This window comes from Zootoca vivipara, chromosome 2 (genome assembly GCF_963506605.1).
Source record: "Zootoca vivipara chromosome 2, rZooViv1.1, whole genome shotgun sequence".
NCBI lineage: Eukaryota > Metazoa > Chordata > Lepidosauria > Squamata > Lacertidae > Zootoca > Zootoca vivipara.
In genome coordinates, this window is record NC_083277.1 from 122,664,338 (window position 1) to 122,690,725 (window position 26,388).

At 46.0% G+C, this 26,388-nt stretch overlaps 1 protein-coding gene across 1 annotated transcript in view; it reads right to left on the reverse strand.

Annotated features, from left to right (window-relative positions):
- Window positions 1-11,776: 11,776 nt before the first annotated feature.
- The window catches only part of EIF4B (eukaryotic translation initiation factor 4B), a 32,555-nt gene continuing 17,943 nt past the window's right edge, over window positions 11,777-26,388 (reverse strand). The window contains exons 7-16 of the mRNA XM_035101883.2: window positions 25,178-25,318; window positions 23,480-23,599; window positions 22,319-22,501; window positions 21,552-21,789; window positions 20,305-20,414; window positions 17,899-18,118; window positions 17,420-17,493; window positions 15,649-15,763; window positions 15,247-15,316; window positions 11,777-14,052 (exon numbers count right to left, since the gene is read on the reverse strand). Coding sequence (XP_034957774.1) covers window positions 13,972-14,052; window positions 15,247-15,316; window positions 15,649-15,763; window positions 17,420-17,493; window positions 17,899-18,118; window positions 20,305-20,414; window positions 21,552-21,789; window positions 22,319-22,501; window positions 23,480-23,599; window positions 25,178-25,318 — 1,352 coding nt within the window. The 3' untranslated portion in view covers window positions 11,777-13,971. The remainder of the gene's footprint in view (window positions 14,053-15,246; window positions 15,317-15,648; window positions 15,764-17,419; window positions 17,494-17,898; window positions 18,119-20,304; window positions 20,415-21,551; window positions 21,790-22,318; window positions 22,502-23,479; window positions 23,600-25,177; window positions 25,319-26,388) is intronic.

Below are 26,388 nucleotides of genomic sequence, written 5' to 3' on the forward strand. Positions count from 1 at the left end.
AAGCTTTGCACAGCAGGGGAAATTCTGCCAGACACAGCTTTGCCCATCTGATAACAAAACACAGCCACACTTGACAGCTTTGCAGTTATCAAAGATACAGAAGGTCAGGATGTGTAACAAACCTACCCTGGGAATGACCAGCTCACACTGGGTGAAGAGGTGTGGCAAGGAAAAAGGACCCCAGGTTACAGCACCAAAAGGGTTAAGGGCCGAGTCAGGTGCCAAAGAAAGATGAGCAGAGCACTTCAGGGATTAGTCACCCACACAACCCATAACATAGAAAGGGTGGAGCTGTAAGGCAGCTTTGCAAAAGGAGGGCAGGATCCTTCTAAGAGTGGCTCAAAGCAATGGCGGCAAAGACCAGAGACAAACAGCCAGTGCTTACATCTAGCATGCCAGCATTTCCCAGCCTGCTCTGAGATTGTTATTCATTCATTCATTCATTCATTCATTCAATTTATGAATGTTTAATGTTAAAATAAACCCATAAGCAGTCTACCACACTATAATGTGTGGCAGGGGACTTATGGCAGTGTCAGTTCAACAATAGTTCAATTACAGGACATTACTTGGAGCTAACTAGATATCTTTCTCAGTAGCTTTTGTTTAATGTGCGCTCCCCCTCCCCCTCTCTCACACACACTGTGAGAGCTATTCACCCCCCTGGGTTTGATTCATTTCCCCCAAGCCCCAGAATCTAACAACTCTTGAGGACTGGTACCACACTGCTCTCATAGCTATAAAATTGCTTGTTTCCTGAATCCTCATCCTCCCTTGCTTCATTGCTTCTATCCTGTTCTGTATCAGACTCCCGATCTTCCTCCTGACCTGCTGTCCTCTATTTTCTCCTCCTTTACAGGTTTTTTTTTTAACTCCTAAGCATAAAAATGGCATGATATAGTCCAGACCAGAGCAAATATGGTCTCCCAGGTGTAGCAAGAAATGACACCCCAAGTGATTTGCTGGGTGGAAGGTATGATTGCCCTTCAAGTTTGGAGGTGAGTGGGGGTTTACCAGTAAAAACAGGATGCTCAAAATGCATCACAAAGGCACACACAGAAGGCCCGTGTAACCTGGATTTAATTTGCACCAGAGAGGGTCTCAGATTTTGTGAACTGGGCTCCACCTTCTAAACTTAAGCTACCTTCTAGCAGCTGTACATGGACCTGAAATCCCCCAATTTTGAGTTGCAGGTGCTGGGAGAACTTGCACCAGTGCCCATTTGACAATTGGCTGTGCACGTGAGGGGTTGTGATCAGGCCCACACATGTGAGTACACTGTTGGGGGAATCGTGCATGCAAATTCATGCATCAGACTTTTAAAGTGAGTGGCAAAAAGCAATTGAAGAAAAACAAGGTGCTCAACAGTTGGAACAAAGGAGTTGGGGAGTAGCAGGCAGGGAAGCCCCCAACAAAGACTCCATACATGAGGTGCTGTTATAAGAGTTAAAAGGGGTCCTTCTCCAGGAGGGAGCCCGGACAGATGCCATTTGGTCTAAGGCAGGGGTGTCAAACTCAAATTCATCGGGGGCCGCATCAGCAGTTTGGTCACCCTCAAAGGGCCGGTTGTATCTGTAGGACTATGTGTCCACTCTTTATTATCATAAATTATTGTCACTGCATTCAATTATTACTGTTTTTTGTAATAATGTAAGTAATAACTAGCTCTGAAAGCAGAAACATAGTCAGAATAATGGCAAGTAGATATTCAAATGTACAATTATTGTACAATTTATTGAAAAATGATTTTTGGTAACTGCACTGGGTGGTGGAGGCTCGCTAGGGTTTCATGCAGGACCTTTGCAGAGCTACTAGTACCTGGAGATGCTGGGGTCCTTCTGCATGCAGGACAGATGTTCTGCCAGTGAGCCACCACCCTTCACCAAAGGGACTGGCTGAGGTTGACTCACTGAAGCTGCTCTCCTGGCTCCAGGGTTTAAGGGCCAGAAGTATAAAGCAGCATCCTATGTTTCTGAGGAGAGGGAGAGGGAGAGGGAGAGGGAGGAAGGGAGGAAGGGAGGAAGGGAGGAAGGGAGGAAGGGAGGAAGGGAGGAAGGGAGGAAGGGAGGAAGGAAGGAAGGAAGAAAATAGGGAGTGGGAGGGAGAGAGTAAGGAAGGAAAGAAAGAGGGGAGAGAAAGAAGAGTAGGAAATAAGGAAGAGAATAAAGAAGGAAAGAAAAAGAAAGAGGGAGAGAAGACGGAAAGGGAGAAAGAAGGAAGGAAGTAGAGGGAAAGAAAGAATAAGAATGAGGGAGAGGAAGAAAGTTGGGAAGGAAGGAAGGAAGGAAGGAAGGAAGGAAGGAAGGAAGGAAGGAAGGAAGGAAGAAAGAAAGAAAAGAGGGAGCAGGAGGGAGAGAGGAAGGAAAGAGGTGAGAGAAAGAAGAGTAGGAAAGAAGGAATAAAGAAGGAAAGAAAAAGAAAGAGGGAGAGAAGACAGAGATAAAGAAGGAAGGAAGGAGAGGGAAAGAAAGAATAAGAACGAGAGAGAGGAAGAAAGAAAGGGAAGGGGGGGGTCGCCGCCTTGATTCAGCGCCAGAAAATAGCGCGAAGGGACCCAGGGGCAAAAAGCATTTCCCCGGCCCCAGCTGTTTGTCGGCGCTTTGTTGGCGCGGCGCTTCAGCAGCAAGGTCCCACTGCTGGGTCCCGCTGGCTGGGGCGCTCGGCGGGCCACATGACGAGGTCTGGCGGGCCGGATTTGGCCCCCGGGCCTTGTGTTTGACACCCGTGGTCTAAGGTGTATAAGAGATACAGTTGCACTCATAGAATTGTATCACAAACACTTAGGCTGAGCCTGAATGAATGAAAATAAGAATGAAAGGAGGTGAGTCAGCCACGCATTGGCCCTAGCCACCCTCAAGAGGGGCTTCTGAGACCACCCCTTTCTTGATGGGCTGCTTGTCACTGAGGGCCAAAGCTGCTAGCAGAGCAAGACTTGTCCTCCCCTAGGGATCAGCGAGGGTGGGGGTGGGGATTCAATTCAGGTTATATTTTGAAATAAACTACCTACTTTGAAGGTCATATCTGAGAATAAACTTATGTTACTTCACTCAGCAGTGTCCACGTCTTGTGGGACATTGCCGACATGAAACGGATATTGACAACAAGCAGAATAGCTTCCCAATCAGATTATTAAAATTTGCTGTCTGCCAGGCGGATAGCGGCTGGCCTGGCCATTAAGGATAGAAACTTATTACCAAGTTCCAGGCGTCCGTCTGTTTATTCTCATTGCACAAGGGGCGGGGCGGGGGGAGCATTTGCCTTTACAACCTCAAAGAAGCCTAACCTCAAAGAAGAGAAAACATGGCAACAAATAAGATTCAGAACCGCTGAACCAATCCCAAAGTCACTGCTGGTGCCATGGTGAGACAGGAAGGGAGGAGATGGGTCTCATCATGGAGCCGGGTCTCAAGTTCAAGATCGTCCAGAGTTCACCCTTAAAAATAGGCTGTTTCTGGCAAACTGTTTACAGAGGATTTTGCAGAACATTCTGGTTGCATAGTTCTCAGCACATATTTCTAAATCTGCCCATGGCTCTTTGCCCTGTTGTCTTCATTAGCGCAGTCACATCTGGAGTCATGTGATTTTGTTTGGTTGTTTCGTCCAGCTGGAATAGCAAACTGCTCCACAACAGGAGAAGGGCAGCCAAGCTCACACCGAATCAACTTTGCTCAACTCAACGGTTGTTTGTTTATCGGTGGCTTTTGGAAAACCACGCTTGATCCCTCCTGACGCTGCAGGAAATTTCAGGAAATATTCTGAACTGATTTGCAACATCCATGCCAGGGATGGGGAGACTGTGGCCTTGCAGATGTCATTGGGCTGAGACTCCTCTCTTCCTTGGCCATCGACTGGCCAGGACTGATGGGAATTGTTGTACAATAGCACCAGCAGGACCACAACAGGTTCCCCACCTTTACTTTAGGCCAATTGTTTTCAAGTCTTCCGTTCAACTTGCCTGCTTCAGAGGAACAGCTTTCTGGATGGCTCTGTGCATTGCAAAGGATTCCGCTGCATCTTGGTTCATGCATGGTCTTGGCTGTTGAGACTATGAGGTACCCTTAGGTCGTGACCCTGCATAGCCTAAGGGTTTCTCATAGAAGAATCCCAGCATCCAGAATTCCCTGGCAGGGAGACTACGATCAGGTGGTGTCAGAGCCAATGGCAGGCAGAGCTAGCTAATTCTGGTTTTGTCCTCCTCCTTGCTGAATTCAACAAAAGCAACACAAGCAGTGCACACACCATATATTTAAACTGCATAACACTTCCCATAGAATCCTGAAAACTGTAGTTTACCCCTCATGGGGCAACAATTCCCAGCACCCTTACCTAGCCTCAGCTCCCATTATTCTCTCTCTCTCTCTCTCTCTCTCTCTCTCTCTCTCTCTCTCTCTCTCTCTCTCTGTGTGTGTGTGTGTGTGTGTGTGTGTGTGTGTGTGTTTTATGTTATGTATTGAGATAGGCTGCAGGTCTCACTCAGGGCCACCAGTATGCAAACGAAGGATTGAGAACTGTCACTCACTGATTGGTTAGTTACAGTATGCAGATGAAGGATTGAGAATTGTCGCTCACTGATTTGTTAGTTAGTTGAAGGTTGTTACTGTTACAAGTGCCTGATCATCTCATCTGTCTCCTGAGAAATCTCTGTGTGGGACAAGAAGCTACAGTTAGAACTAGATATGGAATAACTGATTGGTTCAAAATTGGGAAAGGAGTACGACAAGGTTGTATATTGTCTCCCTGCTTAGTTAACTTACATGCAGAATTCATCATGCGAAAGGCTGGCCTAGATGAATCCCAAACCGGAATTAAGATTGCCGGAAGAAATATCAACAACCTCAGATATGCAGATGACACAACCTTGATGGCAGAAAGCGAAGAGGAATTAAAGAACCTTTTAATGAGGGTGAAAGAGGAGAGCGCAAAATATGGTCTGAAGCTCAACATCAAAAAAACCAAGATCATGGCCACTGGTCCCATCACCTCCTGGCAAATAGAAGGGGAAGAAATGGAGGAAGTGAGAGATTTTACTTTCTTGGGCTCCTTGATCACTGCAGATGGTGACAGCAGTCACGAAATTAAAAGACGCCTGCTTCTTGGGAGAAAAGCAATGACAAACCTAGACAGTATCTTAAAAAGCAGAGACATCACCTTGCCAACAAAGGTCCGTATAGTTAAAGCTATGGTTTTCCCAGTAGTGATGTATGGAAGTGAGAGCTGGACCATAAAGAAGGCTGATCGCCGAAGAATCAATGCTTTTGAATTATGGTGCTGGAGGAGACTCTTGAGAGTCCCATGGACTGCAAGAAGATCAAACCTATCCATTCTGAAGGAAATCAGCCCTGAGTGCTCCCTGGAAGGACAGATCGTGAAGCTGAGGCTTCAATACTTTGGCAAGGCCAACAGCCCAACAATTTCAAGGAAGCCAACCTCGGTCCACCATGGAGAGATCAGAGAATCTGAGGGCTGCTCAGACGTTTGCCGCATCAAACAGGAACATGGAAAGGTCAAACGGTGAACGGCGGACCAATCAGACTGTGTGGGTTGCGGTGGCAACTACCCTCGGTCCAAATGTCGTTTCAAGGACGTCATCTGTCGGCGTTGTTCACGTAAGGGTCATATTGCGAGGGTTTGGCGCTCGTCTACGTCAGCAGATACGCTACCGGCACCAGGAAACAAGAAGGCGTTGGGAAGGAAAACTGGGGCCACAGATTTGTCTCCTTGCTGGGATTCATGCCGACAAGGAGCCACAGAGCCAGCCTTGTGGCCTTCTCTGCCGCACGGGAGGGAGCCAGCCTGTTTGCTGTTCATGGGGAGCCTCTGCGGAGGCCCTGCAATGGCAGTCAGACCTCCGTCTCAGTCCCAGTTCTCCCTTGCTTTGCAGAATGCAGCTTTACACGAGGGGTAGCAGGAGAAGGGCAAACGGGAAGCCCTAGCAGGCAGGAAGGCCCAGCTGGCAGAAGTTTTCCTTTCAGGCTGCATGAAAGGCTTCAAATGCAAGAGACTTTCTTTGTTTGGGTTTGTGTTTTTAGCCAGCTAGATACTCCACCTTTGGCGACAAGCCATTTAACAAACCCAAAAAACCCCTTTGTGTGTGTGTTTTGACTAGTACAGGAAGGAAGACTGTGGCACAATAAAGAGTAGGGTTGCCAACTGACGCAAAGGCAGACTGTTCTTGTGCCCTTCATTGCAGCAAGAACTGCACCAATCAGCTGGTGGGGCTTTCTCAGGGTGAAGATGAACGCTAAGAGGTGTCTCACCTTTGGCCCTTCATATGTTGCTGGACTACAGCTCCCATCATCCCTGAGGCTGGTCCAACACCATATGCAGAGGGACAGGTAGCCCCCGCTGCTGTAAAGTCAAGTTTGAGTTATCTTCACCCTTATATGTTAATAGATGCCAGATGCTGAGATTGGGGGGGGGGTTGTCTTAAGGCAGAGGTGGCTCACCTCTCTGGCCCTTCAGATGCTCTGGGACTGCAACTGTCACCAGTCCCAGCCTGCATGATCACTGCTCAGCGATGATGACAGCTGTAGTCTAGCAACATCTGGGATGGCCTCACCCCTCACCCCCTGCTTTGCAGTCACCGCCCTGCCAGGGTAGATTTAAAGGGCTGTTCTCTCCCTTCCCGTTAAGTATTTTGACCAAAGTGTGAATTTGCAATGTCAATGGAAAATTCATTTGACTTGATTAATTTCCAGGACAACGCATTGTAATAGTCTAACAACATACCCCGTGCTACTGTGCCAACTTCCCTGTGCCAAAGGTTTTGGCAGGTAGCTGTAGAGGAGTAAGAGCACAGGAATCCAGGCCCTGAGCCCATAAATGTTGGCAGAAGAGGGGGGTGGGAGGGATCATCTGAAGGGAAACCTAGGTTGGGAGTGCCTGGCTGTCAAGCCCAGGCAGAAACTTCAGGAAGTAGAGAAAGATCAGCCAGAGTGACGGTTGAGTAATGCACGAAAAAAAGGCAGGTTAAGGGGGCACAGCAGTTAATGACCTGAAGGGCTGTCACATAGATGGATGGAGCAAATTTGTTTTCTCTTGCTCCAGAGGGTAAGACCCAAACCAAAGGCTTCAAATTACAAGGCTAGTCTAGACTAAACATTAGGGAGAGCTTCCTGACAGTATAGGCACTTCCGGGCCGTCACTGCTTTTGAGTGGGATTGAATTGCATACCAACAAGCTCAGGTTGTGCAATGGCAGTGGACTTTTTGCAGTGAAGAAAATGATGGGAGAGTGCCCTAGAAAGTGTAGGATGACACTTGCCTAACTTCCCTGAGAACAAATCAGGTTGGATGCTCAAGAAGCAGGTTGTCTGGCTGCAAGTGGAACAGACGGCTTTGGGCAATCCTGGAGCCTCATTTCTTAGAGGTCCTAAAGCAGAAGCTGGATGGACACCTGTCAGGGATGCTGTACTACTAATCAGCAGAATTCACAAGGCCGTGGTTGAGATCCCTTTCCTGTTCTATGATTCTATGGGCACCTCCCCAACTGTCAGTATTGTTACCAGCCACCCCAATCCCTGCCAACCTGCCAAGCCTTGCATGGGATTCCAGGGGTCTTGGCGCCTTCAACCTGGGTCTGTGCGCCTTTGGAGAATTGAATGCACGGCGGGTGCTGCTGTGGCATAAAGAAATATGATTCATTCACATATTTACGCCTGAGTTTAGATGGGGGGAGTCCAGATCTTAAAGCATGATCATCTCAAGAGGGGTTTGTTCTCAATATCAGCGCAGTGCTGGAGTCCAAGGCATCTCTCCCAGCCTATATGAGCAATATTTATATGGGTACCTACTGAGAAGATCCCTAAAAACAACCGAAGCAAAGGGAATCATTGTGAAAATATTTGGGGTGTGTGTGTGTGTGTGTCAACTTTTGTCCTCACTCACCTGAGTCAGCAGTGTGATGCAGCAGCTAAAAAAGCCAATGCAATTCTGGGCTGCATCAATAGGAGTATAGCATCTAGATCAAGGGAAGTAATAGTACCACTGTATTCTGCTCTGGTCAGACCTCACCTGGAGTACTGTGTCCAGTTCTGGGCACCACAGTTCAAGAAGGATACTGACAAGCTGGAACGTGTCCCGAAGAGGACAACCAAAATGGTCAAAGGCCTGGAAACGATGCCTTATGAGGAACGTCTTAGGGAGCTGGGTATGTTTAGCCTGGAGAAGAGAAGGTTAAGGGGTGATATGATAGCCATGTTCAAATATATAAAAGGATGTCATATAGAGGAGGGAGAAAGGTTGTTTTCTGCTGCTCCAGAGAAGCGGACACGGAGCAATGGATTCAAACTACAAGAAAGAAGATTCCACCTAAACATTAGGAAGAACTTCCTGACAGTAAGAGCTGCTTGGCAGTGGAATTTGCTACCAAGGAGGGTGGTGGAGTCTCCTTCTTTGGAGGTCTTTAAGCAGAGGCTTGACGGGCATATGTCAAGAATGCTTTGATGGTGTTTCCTGCTCGGCAGGGGGTTGGACTGGATGGCCCTTGTGGTCTCTTCCAACTCTATGATTCTAGGATGCCGTATTACCAAAATCCACCCCTGGTTGCACACACACAGTGATCTCCGGTATGGAGAAGTCCAAGGGCATATCTACTTGTTTCTCAGTAGCAGTTCTCATTTGGTGGCGTACCTTCCAAAGAGGGATCCAGTAACAATGCTTGGCTCCCTTTAGAAGGACAATTAATTGTTTTAATTTTCAGACCTCCCACAGCCTCCTTCCTCTCTCTGCTCCATCCACAATCTCTGCTACTGCCAGGCAAATGAAATCTGAATCTCCCCATGTCTGTCTTGTGTGTGTGTGTGTGTTAGTTGTTCTCCAGGTACCTGGAAGAACCCAAGTGCCCATTTAAATTAGATTGCCTCCCATCACTGGGCAAAGTTCTGCCAAGCCGATGGAGAGATGTTCCTCTAACTGCGTAAGACAACAACATGACTCATAGCAACACAGTAAAAGCTTTACCGCTGCTGGCTCAACTCTACCTTCCATGAGCCAGAATAAATAAGACAGGGCTTGCAAAAGAAGATGTCAAAAGTTTTTTTGCAATGGTGGGTTAGCGCCAAGGCCACCTCTGTGTGACCTCACTGCCCAAGGTAGGTTAGATAACTGTAATTGGAAGGCCGTTCTCAGTTATCCCAGGGTTGCCACCTTAAGCAAGAATGTAGGAAAGTGCTTTTCAAGCTGTGTAAGCACCTTACATTTAAAGCACATGCCTTCCCACAAAGAAGATGGAGAATTGTAGTTCTGGGAATTATAGTTTCATGCAGGGAAAACCACAGTTCCCAGTATCGTTTTGCTTTAAATGTTTTGTGTGTACCCAGCAGGTCAGTCCATTTATTCACCTAGCTCAGTTATTGTCTACATTCTCTCTTCAGATCACCACATTATCACACTCTTCCTCTCTTTTTCTCTCTCACACCCCCCCCCCCCGGCCAATCTAAGGAGGCTGAATGGGGCACTGCCCCACTAGCACCAGTGTGCCCTCAACTAGCGCCCCCCACCTGCATTCTTTCTTAGGACCAGTCCAGGGAGTGCTTCTGCCAGCCTGTCATTAGCTCTGAAGCCACCTCCCTGCCTTCCACCCTAGCAGTGCCAACGGGCACCAAGGAGCTGTGCCCATCTTCCTGGCATCCATTGTATACACACAAACACACTAATTCCAAAAAAAGGTTTAAAAGAAGAAGAGAGAAAGGAACCCTGCTAGCATTTCACTCATCTGTAAAGCCTCTGGTAGCCACTGTGGGAAACATATCTTTGATCTGATCCAGCAGCTCTCCTATTGGGACCCTCTCCCTTCCTTGCCTCATTTTCACCCCGGTGGGCTTTGCAGACAGCCAGAGGCACCATAACCTTTACAGCTATGTTTATGAAAGGTTTTGAAACCCCCAGCTGCAGTAAATAAAAGCTGCTGGAGACTCTTCCTCCTCTTTGGAAGTGGTTTTACTGGTGGAGGTGGGAGGGTGCCCAGCCTTTGAAAGGGTCTCAGCAGAAAAAATCTGGTACTGATTACTGCCCAAGAAAGGATGATGGAAGTACGTGTGACTCAGGTCTGCAGGGTGGTTGTGGGTGGGGGAACTACCTCCCGCCGACTGGCTGCTCTGGTCCCAGGGGAAAGGAGTTGGTAGTGTGTGTGTATAAAGCCAAACCCTTCTCCCTGGGGGGCTGTGCACCTCCCTGCCCCTGGAAGCCCCAGGATCAGAGGGGGGAAGATGCCTCTGAAAACCAACCATAACAGCAAGAGAGAAACTGCTTTCCTGACTTCCTGATGAGGCTTCTCGGGAACATCTGCTTGGCCACCGTGAGACCAGAAGGGCCTTTGGTCTAATCAGGCAGGGCCAGAGGAGCCAACTCCTAGGGGGTCATGGTCCCTTTGGACTGCACAATAAAATATTTGAGGGGGCCAGGACTGCATTGCCATTCAAATGGTGTGGGTGCACCCTGTCATGTCATCCATTTGCAGGGCGGGGCTTGCCTCCCACCCCCATATTTTTTTATTCAAGTTGGCACCTCTGAGCAGGCTTTCTTCCCTGAGAATGTAGACCACTGGTCTTGTAATGGGTTTACTGAGCATTCATCCTTTTCCCCTCTGGCTCATTTTTGTTTCTGCTCAGTGGCGCATGTGCAGATTAAGCATGGAGGAGAGGCGAAGCATGTGGTTCGATTTCCTCCCTCCAGCTCCAAAATAATCTTGGGTCACCCTCCAGATTACTAGCAGAGAGGAGGCACCCATACTGCACAAAGCCTTGCTGCTCTGATCACAAGAGCGGTGGAAGCAGCCAACAGCCAGGGACTCCCTGATCTGCAAGGCGGAATCCAATTGCTTGTGGTTCCAGCGAGTTGAAGTAAGGTAAGTTCCATGCCTGGAAGCCAGCCTGGACTTCACAAGGCACTTGGGACATTTATCAAGTGCAGGAGGTGGTGGTGGTATACCAGATGCTGTCTCAATGACTATCTGTCTTCGGATGCCTTATGTGGGGAGGATGCACAATGAAAAGGGCACTGTGTTCTCCTGCTGTTTATAAAACCAAGCCTTGATCCCGCCCCCTGCTTCTTTGGCAGGAGGGAGGGAACTGGAATTGGCTAAAGCATTGCACTACCAATCCAAGCGCAGGGGAGCAGGCACAGAGACGCAATTGTGCAAGCAAAGAAAGATAATTTTGATTTCTTCAGAAATAGATGGAAAAGAACCAAGGCTCAGTTCCTCCCCCCCTCCCCAGCCCTCCTGTCAAATAAGTGAACAAGTCAATTGCTTTTGGTCCAAACCAAAGGACTTGGGAAGCCAGAGAACTTGAATCTTGACAGATCCAGTTTTCTGTAGTTAACCATCAAGCCAGAAATGTGGGCAGCAATTAGATCTCAACAGGGGGCACACTTTTAAGGGTGCAGGGACCACGGGCCTTGGCTTCACTCACCCTTCCCCAAATTATTTGTATTGGATTCATGAAAGGACATAGCCTACCCTCTTACAAGGAGAATCAGTGACATAACTTATGAAATCTACAATTACATCTCTTTGCATCAGCAAGTCTCTGTGTGTAAGATCCTGTCTGTGTGCAGACAGAATGCACTACCAGCCTTCAATGGGGCTTTGCTCCCCTGGAGCCCCCTGTGCGCTCCAGAAGATTGAGGGGTCCTTCAGAGCAGATTCTGGGGGGCACGTTGGTGTCCACCATTTTGAATCAAGATGGCACTCCCTACTAGTTCTATATATTTGAGAGCAACACCCATGTCCTGATGGAGAAGAGACACCACTCGCAAAGGAAATTAGTGCTGAAGCATTATTTTAAAGATTAGTTTTATTTGGAGAAAAACAAAACACCAAGAAGGGGGGAGGAGGGAAAATTTTACATAATAAAAGACATCTCCCAGTAAGTCCACACAGATTACAAATCATTTTCATAGAAGATATTTTGTACAAATTTTACATGTCTTCAGAATGTGTAAAATGCACCTCAATCCATTCGTGAACCTGTCCTGATAGCGCAGAGAGAGAGAGAGAATAGGAGAGAGAGAGAAGGGACGGTAGAAAATGCTTCTGGGGTATGCAAATTAGCACTTTACCTCAAATATAGCCCCTCCCCCCAGCATCTCACACAGTCAAAGCAATATTGCATTTCAAATCAATTATCTGCACTCAGCAGGGTCTCCCCTCCCATTCCTTTATATTCTGCCCATAGGATGTGCCACTACTCTGTATATTTCAAAGGACTGGTTTAAATTGTAGCTAAAATTTACTGAAACAAGACACCAACCACGGCAGGCTTTACAACACGCCAAATCCTGTGCTCAGAATTGCTTCAAGAGGAAAATCACACTGTTCTCCTCTCCAACTAGGTAAAAACTGGCAGCTCTCTGGTGAGCACGTGCACCCCCCCCAAAAAGCTAGCCACTCCTCGTAGCCAGATCCTCCTCTACAGCCACCATGTAAATCAGGCTGCTGAGAGCTGGCTAGTAAAACCTTGTGCTGCTTCAGTTCCACTGTGCAGATTTAATTTCCACTTGCTCTACCCATTAATTAGTTCAAGGAAGAAGAATGAAAGGACCAAGACTACTGGAAGAAATGGAAGAGATTGCTTGTCTCTGTGTCTGATGGTGCTGGGTGTTGGGCGAAGGAAGCTTTAAAAAGAAATGTAGGGGACTAAAAATAAACCCTTTTTGTAAGGGCTGAAGGAAGTTTGCCAGCCATGTTGTGTACCTACTTGCCCAAAAGTGAGGAAGGAACTTGGAACAGTCACATGATGCTCAGTCAAACTTTCAATGACTCTTGCTACCTTTAAACAGTGCCCAAGTTTAAAACGGGTGCTATTTAAATTTGTGAGAGTGGTTGTGGTGGTACCTCCGTGATTAAAAGGGGGCAGAAGAGGAAGGGATAGGAAGGGTGGGGGAATTCAAGAAAACTTTAGTCTCCAGAAATTGCTCTTTCAACTAATGATTCCCATAAATCCAATGGCTCCTTCATATATATTGCAACCTCCTTCAGGGAGGTTACCAAAAACTGATTCCATATGGTGGAGCCCCTTGACATACAAAAAGTTACTTTCCGCATGGTTCATATGCAAGGCACACTTTCCACATCAGCACTGTATGGTCCTGGTGACCACTAGCGTAGAGAGTCTTTGCACTATGTGGCCAAACTATGTGGAAAGTGGCTTTCAACATAGAAGCCAACTGTCAGCAGCCTTTATTGTTGGGGAGAGGCAAGGGTAACACCCCAGGATCAGCTCTAAGGCTTTTGAGAAGATTCCTTTGGTAGCAAAGGTTTGCTACTCAGCCTTAGTGTTGCCTGGGGCTTCCCCAAACCTGATGGATTTCAGAGGGGGACACCACCACCACCACCAGGGCGAGGTTTCTAACTTAAACCTCAGGGATTACTTGTTGTGTAGAGATGCCAACTCTCTACCTTGAAAAGCCATCTCATCTCTTCCCCCAGCCATCAAGGCAAGACTGCTCTCCTCCTTTTCCCAATGCACTAAAATGCTTTCAAGTTCATTTGAAGCTTACACTGCAGACGTCAACCAATCTGGCAAAAGAAGGAGACAGATCTTAGCTGCTCTTGTCCCCAATGTGCTCAACTCATACGCACCTGGCCTGCTAAAGTGCTAGCCTCTGCTTTTAATGGGAAGGACCTGGGGCTCTGGACGTGATTGGAAGCTGCATGAAGTCACACTCAAGACACACACTGGGCCTATTCCTTTTTTTAAAAAGACACCTGCCATTTTCTCTCTTGCTATACTTTTTTTTGCAGGGATTTCTCCAGTTAGTTCAATACTTTAAAGGCTGCAGCAGCATGCAAGAGAAACTGTATCACTTTTTCATATATTTTTTAAAGAAAGGTTTAAGAAAGGTCTCTCCAAGGAGATGTTGACTTGTAGGCTTTTATTTTTCTGTCTTGTCTGAATAAAGGTTTGGTTTTGCTTGCCGAATGTTCCTGGGTGGCAACCGGTAAGGAGACGGCATGGAGGGGCTGGAGAATTTAATCAGCGTACTCATCCCCCTCTGCTTCATCGTCACCATCCACTGACAAAGCAGCATACTTGCTAGCAGAGATAAATTTCTGCAAGAGAGTTAGGGAAGCAGGTGTTAAAACAGCACTCAAAACTGGACAATGAAAGCCATCCTATGACAAGTTTTATATATAGGGCTATGGGTATCAGGTGTTCTTGGGATGGTGTAACACAGACATTAGAGAAGGGTGGGATGGCAGCATTCTGGGCAGATAAAAGGCAGAATGCAGGGTGGGAAATCTTTTTGGCCCAGATCTTTATTTCCCCCACCTTGAGAGCCAGCTTTTGCAGGTGGATGAGATCGCCCACCTGTCAAAGCTGGGCTAAGGGTGGGAGAACACAGTGACCAATCAGGAATGAAATCAGCCAATGCAGGGATCAGGCTGCAGAAACAGCTGGACCAGCCACATCTCTACCTGTCCCACGTGTCAGATGTGGGGCAGGTGGGTGTGGTTTGAGGAAAACAGCCTGATGGGCTAAATTCAGCCCACAACCTAGAGGTGCCCCACCCTGGCATGATGGATAAAAATGGCAGACTGGGGGACCTGAATTTGAAACCACACTGGCCAACCTTTGGGCTGATCACTGATTCTCAAGGTTGCAATGAACGAAAAAGAAAAAAAACAAGCTCCATGCTCCCCTTGCGAAGTGGGCTTTGTGGCCAAGATTCTTTGCATGCACTTCCAGGGCAACTTCCTTGATCTGGTCTTTATTCTGCCTGTGGCAAACTTTATTTTTTATTATTAGTCCATCCTCCAATTAACAAACAAAAAACCAAGAATCCAATAACCGATGAGCACAGTTTGAGAATATAAACAAAACACAATTATCTGCTTTACAAGAGTACAAACTTAGGATTTTGTCACTTCTACTTCCAGCTGAAGATTTAGAAAACAGGTGCTTGGCTTTCTGTGACACTTGTGTGCATCCTGTTCTATCAGCAGAATATCCTCTATCACCTGGTGAAGTCTATATTCCCTTCTCCCCACTTTTCAGAGCCAGTAATAGGAAGTAAGTGTGGGTACCAGTGCTGTAAAAGCTTCTCAGCAAAAAGTCTGAATGTAGCACAAGGATATTTTAGTTACAGAATTATAATCAGTTAGTTGAATCCACAATTAACTGAGTAAAGTCCTAAGGGAATCCCGATACTGTACATTCTGGCACATTGAATGACAGAGAGCTGCTGCCTAATTACATCAGCATTTGACAATCATTGCTTAAAAAGCAATAGATTCAGCACTTACGGGGGTAGGGTTCTCTTCGAATTTCTTTGGCTCAGATGCAGGTCTTGAGTCATGCTCACTACTCTCTTTCCTGAAAAAGAAAACTGCTACCACATTAATAAGGTGACCAAAGTACACATAGAATAATGGCAGCCACGAGTCATTTGCTCCATACTCAACCCATGAGGAGCAATCCACACTCCAGCCCTATGCAGATGAGTCTGGACAACTCAGAGCACTGTGTGCCACAGACAGCAAACTGCAGTCGGGTGTTCCAGCCTCCAGCTGTTTTGTATCAACTTACAGTGGATCTCCAGCATACCCTTCGCTGCTCACCGCCTGCCCCCTGCCACAAGGTGTCCAACTATGGGCCACTGGTACCCCAGGCAATTCCAGAGTCAGAACAGGATGTGACAACTATACCTATCTGAGTCTTGCCAATGGTCTCTGCTGCCTCCATCACCAGGACCACACCCAGAATTTCCACTTCGGCCCTTTGGAACACTCTCCTTCCCTTCATCAGGTCGGTTTTCATCACCTAAAGTAAGTTGAGACAAATCTCCTGTTATTCCATCTTGAATAATTTCAGCAATGAGATCTCAAGTTAGCCCACCCAGGTTACTAGTACCCTAACACTAGCGCTGTGTGATATATCAATAAATAATTTGAAACTGTTTTGAAGAGCTTATTGCGGTAAGATTTTTAAGCCTGCACTATTGCCAGAGGAAGCCTGATAAGGTGTTCACCTGCCTGCTTGTGCCTTGCTTCCTTCGCAGACGGGCTGCCTCCCTCCTCCTGGTTGCTCTTCCTGCACACATCGTCCCTCCACAGCCAAGCCACTGTGAGGGGCAATGGCTGGGAAGGACCTGCCTGACTGTGATTTTAAAGCACTGCATTGCATGCTCCTCTGCAGAGCCCTCCTTAATTCTCCCCTACCTCCTGCAGCCATCATAGTTTTCTGTATTATTATTATTATTAAGTTGAACTTCCAAGTATACTGTGCCAATTATCTCATCAACTTGTGATCATCCAGACCACAGAACCCACCTTGCTTTCAACAAAAAGGGAATAAATACACATTTACCAGGATGTAAGCCCCATTGAACACAGTGGGACTTACTTCCAAGTAAACACACGTAAGGACTGTATTACAAGTTTCTATTACATTGGGCAGGAGAAGTCAAGTGGGAAGATGCCGCTTGTCATTCGCCAGTCAAACCATCAACAACTGATACAGAACTAAGAGGATTTCCTGCTGAAAGTGAAAATGGCAGGAACTTCGTTGTGAAGTAAACTGAACATGTGGCAGATTACTGAAACCAGGAGCCAAACAGAGAAGTTCCCCAGACTGAATTTAAGGCAGGGGTAGGCAACCTAAGGCCAATGGGCTGGATGCGGCCCAATCGCCTTCTAAATCCGGCCGACGGATGGTCCGGGATTCAGCGTGTTTTTACATGAGTAGAATGTGTCCTTTTGTTTAAAATGCATCTCTGGGTTATTTGTGGGCCCTGCCTGGTGTTTCTTACATGGGTAGAATGTGTTCTTTTATTTAAAATGGGTAGAATGTGTGCTTTTGTTTAAAATGCATCTCCTGGTTATTTGTGGGGCATAGGAATTTGTTCATTCCCCCCCCCCCAAATATAGTCCGGCCCCCCACATGGTCTGAGGAACCGACTGCTGAAAAAGGTTGCTGACCCCTGATTTAAGGTGTCTCCTCACTGGACTCTGCTGCCCTCTCCTGGCAAGCTAGAAAATAAATCTACGAACTACACCTGCAAGCAATAAGTCATGACACCGGGAACTTTCACAACTTCTTAGTGAACAGGGAGCAGAGATGTGTTTTTCTTGGAATAGCTATGAAGTGGGTATTTTGAATTTTTAACCCTGCTCCATACCTGCAATTATTTGAATTTGTTTTTTAGATATGGATAATTATTATTTTTTGTATTGTGAAACTGTTTTGAGATGATTCCTGGGAAGAGATTAATGAATAAAGCAGATAAATAATAATAAACGCAGCTGCCAGCCACAAGGGCAATTTCCTCAAAGCAGCGTACACCCAACACAGAGAAAGTAACAAAGAATGCATGTGTATTGCCAGGCACAAGAGCTGCACACAAGCAATCCTCAACCCCCAGGGCTCTCTCTCTTTGCCACAAAGGGCCACAGGTAAGTTTCCGCACCCAAGCCTTACCTTTCCTTGGGGCGTTCTTGGAGGGCACTCCATCTTCATCTTCCGAAGGCAGGGGTGGCATAGCCTGGCTGCCACTGCAACAAAGAACACAAGAAAACAGCGTTGATGCTTTGTGCATACTGTACACTCCATGGAAGTTGCTACTGTTAACTCCACGTCACATTCAGGTGAGTTGAATTTTTCAACTTTCAAATTCCTTAAAATGAGGGGTGCCAAAAAGTTGTAACATGACTTACATTCCCACTTCACGAGTTCAGAATAAAACCTACCCTAGTGAACCAAAGCTTACTTTTGTTTCCATTGCACCCACCTTGCCCACAATCCCTAACATTTTGCTGTCATGTTATATGCATTTTTAAAAAAACGTAATTTGGAATTCTATTACGCCTTAGTGTAGTACCATGCAGCCTACATGCTTCCCATCCCTCCTGCAGATTAAGTCCTTGGCCGAAAAGTGTAGCCCTGCCAGAGGCCCTCACCTTGTAGGGGAATGCTGGTCTGAGTCAGAGCTCTGTGAGCGTGCCGGGTGAGAGTTGCTGCTGCGCTTCACCCAGGCATTTTCTTTTGGCGGAGGCGCTGGCATCACCTTCAGAGGAAGCTTCTCTTCCCTGGGAGTCTTGGAAGTGGGAGACAGACCTTCATCCTCTTTGCTGCTGCCTTCATTTTCCAATGATTTCTCACTCTCCCTCCTTCGTGAGGCTGGAAGCGCAGGATACAATACAACATGGGCTAAGAAGATATGCACACACACCCTGGCTGAATGATGGAAAGCACATTTTCCTGGACCATTCCCCAGTGCTTCTGGGCTAGTTGGCATGCTTTACCAATACAAACCACCCAAACACCCAGTGAGTTTACAGAGCAGAAGATCACAGAACAAGCCTAAACTTTTCACAGACCTGTGAAAAGGATCTGGGCTGACAATTCCATTGTTTGATGAAGAGACTTCCTGGTTGGCTTGCATGTCAGTCCTTTTGTCTTTCCTGGGGCAGAAGTGATCAATTGCCCATAGAAAGCAACAAAAACACCCAGGTTTCTAATGTAACTGATTGGGGGTGGATGTGCTGTTGCCCAATTAAAGGTTTATGCTCTACCATGTGTGCGTGCAAGTGGGCATGCATGAGGTGTGTGTGTGAGGCATGACAATCTTGCACTTTAGTCCAGTGGTACTATGTCCAGTCTATATGCAGGCTGGCATGGGGTCTGTGAAGCTGACTGTGGCTGAGGAATCTCTCTCTCTCTCTCTCTCTCTCTCTCTCTCTCTCTCTCTCTCTCTCTCTCTCTCACACACACACACACACACACACCCCTCCCACCAGCTGAAATCCTCCTTGTTTTGCCTGCATGAGAGAAAGCAAGCAGGGAAGTGATTCTGATAGTGAAAAATGTTTCATGGGAATGAGTTAATCATCTTCCCCCAGTACCACTGTTATGATCGAGCTCTCTCTCCCCCCACCCACCAAGGACTGTGCTACCCTTACAAAAAAAATGTTTAGTTTGGGCCTCAAGGTTCTTAACATGCAACTCCCCCAACGTTGTCAGTACAGTTTGATGGCTGCTTCGGCTAAGAAAATAAACAATTGTTAAAATAAATCTGTTTACAGCAGAGCCCAATCTAGTCAAATTGGCTCATAAGCTCTCACTCAGACCAAAGCCAGCATTTGTCAATTGTACATGAAAGTAGAAGCATTGTGTTTTCCCTTAGCAAAGAGTTGAATGAAAATTCTCGCCAAATAGGAATCTGGGTAGTGAGCATCTAAGGTTCTCTTTATAAAAAACAAAACAAAAACCCAACAACAAACCAAACCCCAAAAGATGGCTTCAACCAATCTCACTGCGCAGTGTGGTGCTGCCTTCCCAATGGCATGATAAATGATGAGCATTACTCCCAACTGCAGAGGTGGGCAAGGATTGCTCTCAGTTGTGCAGTGATCCCGACTATCTCCAAAGCTGAGAGGGCGGTTGGGGATTGTTTGGCAGCTGTGAAATCCAATGGTCCCCTGCCGCTCACATGGGGCAGTCCTTCTGCTGCCAGCAGAGTGGATGTGTGCACAGCTGTAAGGGCATTCCGAGTCCTGTTGCACAGGGGAGCCCAAGCCTGCAGCCTTCCTTCCCCGCTGGCCCTTCCCTTGAGAAAATCTAAGGCAGTGGATGCTGCTCCTGAAGACACACAGTCAAGCAGCCGTGTCCAAGTTAGCCCACTCCCTGCCAGCTCCTTCCACCCAGTCATTGTACTCTGTTAGGAAGTCTATTGTATAAACTCAACCTACTGGTAACAGACAATTTACATAACTAACAACACCAACCACATGCAATCCAACTGCTTACCGACAACCAGAGGGGAAAACATTTGTCCCAACAGAGACGACTGTACAGTACTAACCTGTAAATACTGTATTGGCCTGAATATAAACCTCACTTTTTTCCAAATATTAAGTGCGGCTTAAATTCACGACCTTACAAAAATTGGCTTTTAAGATAGCGCTGCTGAAACAGACATATAGTAAAACGGAACGGGTGTGAACGCCTGCGGAATTTGAAGGGAGTGGCTTATATCCCCCCCCCCACTGAATTTTGCAGGTGTGGCTTATATTCGGGCCAATACGGTACCATCACTAATTGACAACTACTTAAGCTGCTAGCTTCCCTGCTGATCAGTTATTTAGAACCCAAACAGTGGATCTGATGGTAGGTTATGGACAACTTCCATTATGAAGCATTAAGAAACCTCATATTCTCAAATCTATACACACAGGCTTGCCATGTGACTCAACTGAAGCTTCCCAACTGAAATACGTGCTATAATCCAGGAAAGTTATGGGGCTTCCCAGAAATAGGACGATGTACCTCAGGGCTAAGTGAATGATACCCCAAAGACAACTTACTTCTTCCTGTTGGGCCTGTCCCCACAGAAGGAGTTGTACTGCCAGTCTGTGAAGACTCACTCCCTGTCCGTGACCGCTCTTGGTTATCTTCACTACGCCAGCTGGGGTGTCTAGAACATATACAGAAAAGCAAGGCTTACTAACTGTAAATGTGGGGCACTGGATAAAAAACAAGTATACACAACTCTACAAAAAATAAATAAATAAAAGGTGGTTAAATCAAACTGAGACAATTGTGCCATTAGTATCTTTCAATCTATAGTCCTGCTCAAACCAGCCCTTTAGTGGAGACCAGGTAGGGTATAACCCCATAGGAAGTCTGCAAATTTGTCTGGGGCTCGAGTCTTCTGATATTGAGCTTACAGTTCAGTCACTGGTCAGGGAGCAGCTGACGCTGCAGTAGAGCAGAACTTAAGATGCAGAGTTGATCAATGCCCAGATGAAAGACCACAAGATACTCTCCTCAAGTTTTCCGAGATGGAATACATCACAATTTCAAAGAGATATCCTTTTGGAGGAAGATTCCTAAAGGAACTCATTTTGGGGAGAAGATAAGGGACTCTTTGGAGAAGAGGAGCATTGGATCACACTGTCCACAGGGAAGACTTTACAACTGAGCTATGACACCTACAGAGTGCATGGCTTTGCATGTGGAGGCCCAGTTTCAATCCCTGGACCCAAGAAGTGATAAGGTTCTGGACAATGGAAATAGGAATCAACCCTCAACATGATGCATTCCTATGTTCAGCTTTGAAACAAAGCTCAGAAACAGTTGGAGATGTTTCTTAACTGCTCAAATTATATGTGTTAAATAAAACTAAGACTTTTTTTGGCTATGGGATTATATGTAGTATGATTTGGCCTTGCAGCCACCTGTCATTAGGCTAGTGTGGCTGCTTGTCATGTGGCAGTGACACAGTTTGGGATACAGAAGCTCAGGCAAGCCTGGTGCTAGGCTAGCATTCATTCTCTGAGCTTACACAGATAGCTACCCCCCAAAAAAGTGCTCTGTAATGCCATGAACATACCTACCAAGGCAGCTAATGGAATGTCACAGTTCACAATCTTCAGCATGAAGCAACTCTAGGGGTGTTCTGCAGCATCAGTGGAGCTGCATGCTATCTATGGCACCTTTTGGACAGATCACCAGCTTAAGCCTGTGCCACACCAAGTGGTGTTTTGCATATTAACTCAAGCAGTTTCACTACTGGACTGTGTGCATGTCATGCTCCTTTTCTGTCACTTACCGCTCCCGGGGCCGTCGCTCTAGCCTGGGCTTATCATCTTCCAGCTGGCGCTGCAGCTTCTCTTGCTCCTTCTGTAGCCTCTCTTCTACTTCACGCTCTCTTGCAGCTGTGTCCACAGGCTTGGCCCCCCCAAAGATGGAGGCTGCACGGCTAGACTGGGTAGCAGGAGCTACAGATGTATCTTCCTCCTTGGGTGCGCTCCGAGGCTTCAGGTTCAGTTTAGGCCTCTGAGTGGGACCTAAGAGAAAAAGAACAGGAGGTTGAAAAAAGTAGAACAGTTCAGAAAAAGCAAAATGAAAAAAGCAAAGCCACTGGATTCAGGATTAGGAAAAAGCCAACAAGCAGGAGAATTGTGAAAAATTCATATGGTTGCCTTATTTAGATAAGGAGGTGGGGATTAAAGGCTGGTAGGTGGCATTTAGGCCACATAAGGAGATCTTGGAAACAAGGAAGAGTCAGCAGAAGGCCCCATGCCCAACAGGGGACAATGAATCATTAGACAAACCTCCTACAAAAGGTGGGCCACCCAGTTCTCACAAATGGCTAGGCTACGTCATAATCTTTCTTAACCTTGTCTGATGGATCTGGCAACATACCATATGCACTGGGGTAGAGCAAGAGGGAAACATCACCATGGCCTAGGGTCAAATTCAGAATACCACAAGGAATAAGGGACAACAGAATAATCTGCAGCAATACACAACACACAATGAGAGCAAAGCCAACAACTCCTCCTTTCTTTGCTTCTGAGCAAACACCGAGCATACCTCTATCATCCCGCCGGGTGTCATCCCTGCTATAGTCATCCCGCGGGCTGCTCCACCTATCCATTCGATCATCTCGCCTCTCGTAACGGTCCTCATAGCGGTCACCACCACCCCTATAATCATCGTCCCGACGGTATCCGGTGCCAAAGGCTCTTCTACCACTGCCTGACCTAGAGTCGAAACCTACAGGAAAAGGAAGTTCAGTGGTTTAATCTTGCACAACAGGAAGACCATTATTTCTGAGGACAGCACCCCAGAGCGCTCACAGGGGAGTCAGAAAAGAGAGCAGACCTCAGAGTCTGTGTATACATCCACACACCCCTATACCCCTCCAACATATGCAGCTATTAAAATGATTCCCTGAGGTTACAGAGGCACACAGTCCCTGATCAAGCAGTATCCAAACATGGCACACAATGATAGATCAAGCCAGTTTCAGGAGGATTTCATGTACAGTTTCAAGGGCACGCTTTGAAGTCCTATTTGGCATCTGAAGAAAACACCTCCCACTTCAGTTCAAAACATGGCCAAAAATGCATAATTAGCACAGGTGGAAAGTGCTAACTCGTAGGGACTCAAGTCATGTACAATTGTACAAAAACACCACTCCTAATTTACAAGATCACTCAGCCTGGAAGGAAGACAGACAGCAGCAGCAGCAGCAGCACAAGAAACCAGAGAAGAAGGACTAGCAGGAAAGGAACTTCACCTCATTTACTACATCTCCACAACCAATATAATAGTTAAAAACTGCAGAAATAATAAGAGTGCTGCAGGTATCCATGCGTGTGCAAGATGCAAGAGATATTTGTAGACCAAGCAGGGAGGACAATCAAAATGTCTTTCCACTAGAGTAATCATTGATCTTGAAACACAAAAGAGAAACCTTTTTACGCCTCTGAGAAAAGAAACTGCAGCAGTGCTCTACATTCCATATCCCAACTTCCAAGTATTTTCACCTTCAAGAGAGAAAACCCATTCAGACCACAATGACTACACATAAAATGGATTGTGTGACTAAAATGTTGCATCCACAGCAGGGGAATGTGGGAGCTGTATTACCTAGCCAATGCTGCAATGTAAGCAAATGTTATATTAAGTGATGCCTCCTGTAAGCATCTCAAACCCCAGACCCACAATGAAGTCTGTGACCCACAGTACCTCCTCTATCGTAGTCTCTACTACGGTCATCGTAACGATCTCTGCCCCCAAACCGATCCATCTCTCTTCGGGGACCATCACGGTACCGATCCGAATCGTAACGATCACGGTCTCGATACCCTAAAGCAGGAAGAAAAGGCTATAGCATGTACAAGATAAACACAGAGCAATGACTTTCGGAAAACATTTGACACAGCCTGGGGGAGATTCAGGGGGCAGGCTTTAGACCTCTTCCAGCTCGTGACTACCATAGTGCTTGGTCACAGAACTATTTATTATTGAAATGTCGTTTCGCCTTGTACTGTAAAGAAGTATTTACTTATATATTCCACTGCACCCAGAAGGTTCACAGCAGAAAATGTGACGAAAAAGCAGGAATTGAAGTACCCCTCAAAAATTACCATTACCATCATAAAAAGTCTCTGTTCTAAGCAGGGGAATAGTAGAGGAAATGTGCTTTTCTCAAAAGGAGGAGGGCCATTTACAGGAAATCATAGAACTGTAGAGCTGGAAAGGAACCCGAGGGTCCTCTAGTCTAACCCCTGCAATGCAGGAATCTCAACAGACATGAACCATGTATCTTCTGAACTAAAAGCAAACTGTTTATAAAGCTACCTACATGAGGTTAGGCAATCACTCAATTACATATAACTCGTTGTTTTGCTTTAAAAAAAATAGTAGTCAGGCGAAAACACTGACTGCAATTTCACAGCTGCCATACTCTAATTCTCCAGACTGTTAGACAAGAAGATTTCAGGTGTATTTGTCTTCTGATTAAGGCATTCCTTTCTCAAAAAAGTAGCCTGTAGAATGCATGCTTTACAGTCATGAAGCATAAATGTCTAACATGCCTCCATGTCTCCAGCTCATGATATGAACCTGCTGAGTTCATCCCCATTTCAGACTGAAATGGGTCTTCCGCATTTCAGTCTGAAAGAGAACAAAGTAAACAGGGATTAGCCTTCATTGCACTTGTGCAGCTAGGACTCCGTTTTACAGTCTCTGTTATGCTGTAAAAACATGAACAGATATCATGCAACATTTGGAGCAACAAAGGACGGCATTTTGAGAACCAAGCCAGCTTGGTTGACTGACACGAGCTCTCCCAAGGCTTCTGACTCGGGACACAGCCAGCACTACCTAGAGATACAAGGGAATGAACCTGGGAACTTCTGAGTGGAAAGCAGATGCTCTGCACCAGAGCCACAGCCCTTCCTCAGTGTGCGTAATTCCCTGCTAACTTTTTGTAGTAACTGGCTAGTATTCAATCTAGAATCATGTACAGTGGTGCCTCGCTAGACAAATTTAATTCGTTCCACGGGTCTTTTCTTATAACGAAAAATTTGTCTAGCAAATCCCATAGGAATGCATTGATTTTTTTTTGCCCATAGGAACGCATTAATTGAATTTCAATGCATTCCTATGGGAAACCGTGATTCGCTAGACAAATTTTTCGTAAAACGGATTCATCTAGCGAGGCAACCTCCGCTCGAAAAATCCTTTCGTTAAGCGGAAATTCCGTTAAGCAGGGCATTCGTTAAGCGAGGCACCACTGTATAGGGAGCAAAGGGAGGAAAGCTACAAGCGTAAGAACAGAATATAAAGGAAGGGCTTCAGCAACTCAGGAGCATGCAGGAAAATTAGAGGAGGGCAAGGAAAATGGTAGTTAGCACAGCAGGCAACTGGTGATGAACTCACTGTCTCCAAAGCTATCCTCGCCCCTGCGGGGAGGGGGGTCATCAAAGCTATCCGTAGTAGGACGAGCCCTCCAGTCACTTTCAAATCTCTCTGAATCCCGGTTGCGATCACGATCTCTACCAAAAGAGCGATCATCTCTATCTGCAAAAGAAAGGAAAAGCAATCCAACAGTTAAAGGGCACACCCAGTTTCATGGATTCAGAGGTCTGTACAGAGGAATGTAAACACACCTACACTTATTGATATCAGGCAGGTGCCTTTGCTGTGTTCTTTCCAGCACCTCCTTAAAACATTTTTGCTTAGACAAGCCTCTCCAGACACCTAGAAGTTACATGTGTTTAATTTAAGTAACGTGTAAAGAAAGTTATTTTGATAGATAATGGAAGAAGTATACCCGAACAGGGTAGATTAAAAGAAATTAAGAATGTGGGTAAAAAGAAATGACTTACCGTATATAGAAATTGATATGTTAAAAGTCGGAAGCTTTTTATAAATCTCTTTTTCTTTTAACATTTTTTCTTTTTGTAATTTTTTCTTTTTTGCATGTTTTTCTTTAAAAATGTTTCTTCTTTTTTCTTTCTTTTGCAATTCCCCTATTTTTGTATGTTCTTTCTTTTTATGTGTTTCTTTTTGTTAATATGTATTATATATTTTGTAATGCTTTTAAAGAATGGAATTCAATAAAGATTTTTAAACTTAAAAAAGAAGAAGTTACATGTTTTTTAATCTGTTTTTAGTTTATTGTTCATTTTAGTTTTAAAATGTTTTAAAATACCCGTTTTCAACTTCTGAAGAAGTGTGCATGCACACGAAAGCTCATACCTATGACATACTTAGTTGGTCTCTACGGTGCTACCGGAAGGATTTTTTTATTTTGTTTTGACTGCATCAGACCAACACGGCTACCTACCTGTAATTGTTTTCAGCTGTCTTTTATGGGTAATTTTAAAAAGATTTTTTTTGTCAACCACTTTGGGCTTTTATTACAACCAAGTTGCATATAAATTTTGTTAAAGAAAGATACTGTACACTGATAATTTCTCTGCCGGAGCAATAAGCGTGACCTCTGGCAAGATCAGTGTGTGTAGATAAGAGGGAGCAGGATGCTGGCTCAATGTGCTCTGTGGAATCGTGTAGCTCACACCTTCTGTACCCTCAGCCACTGGGCTGGAGAGGCACTCTTAAGGAAATGGAAACTCACAGTGCTAATT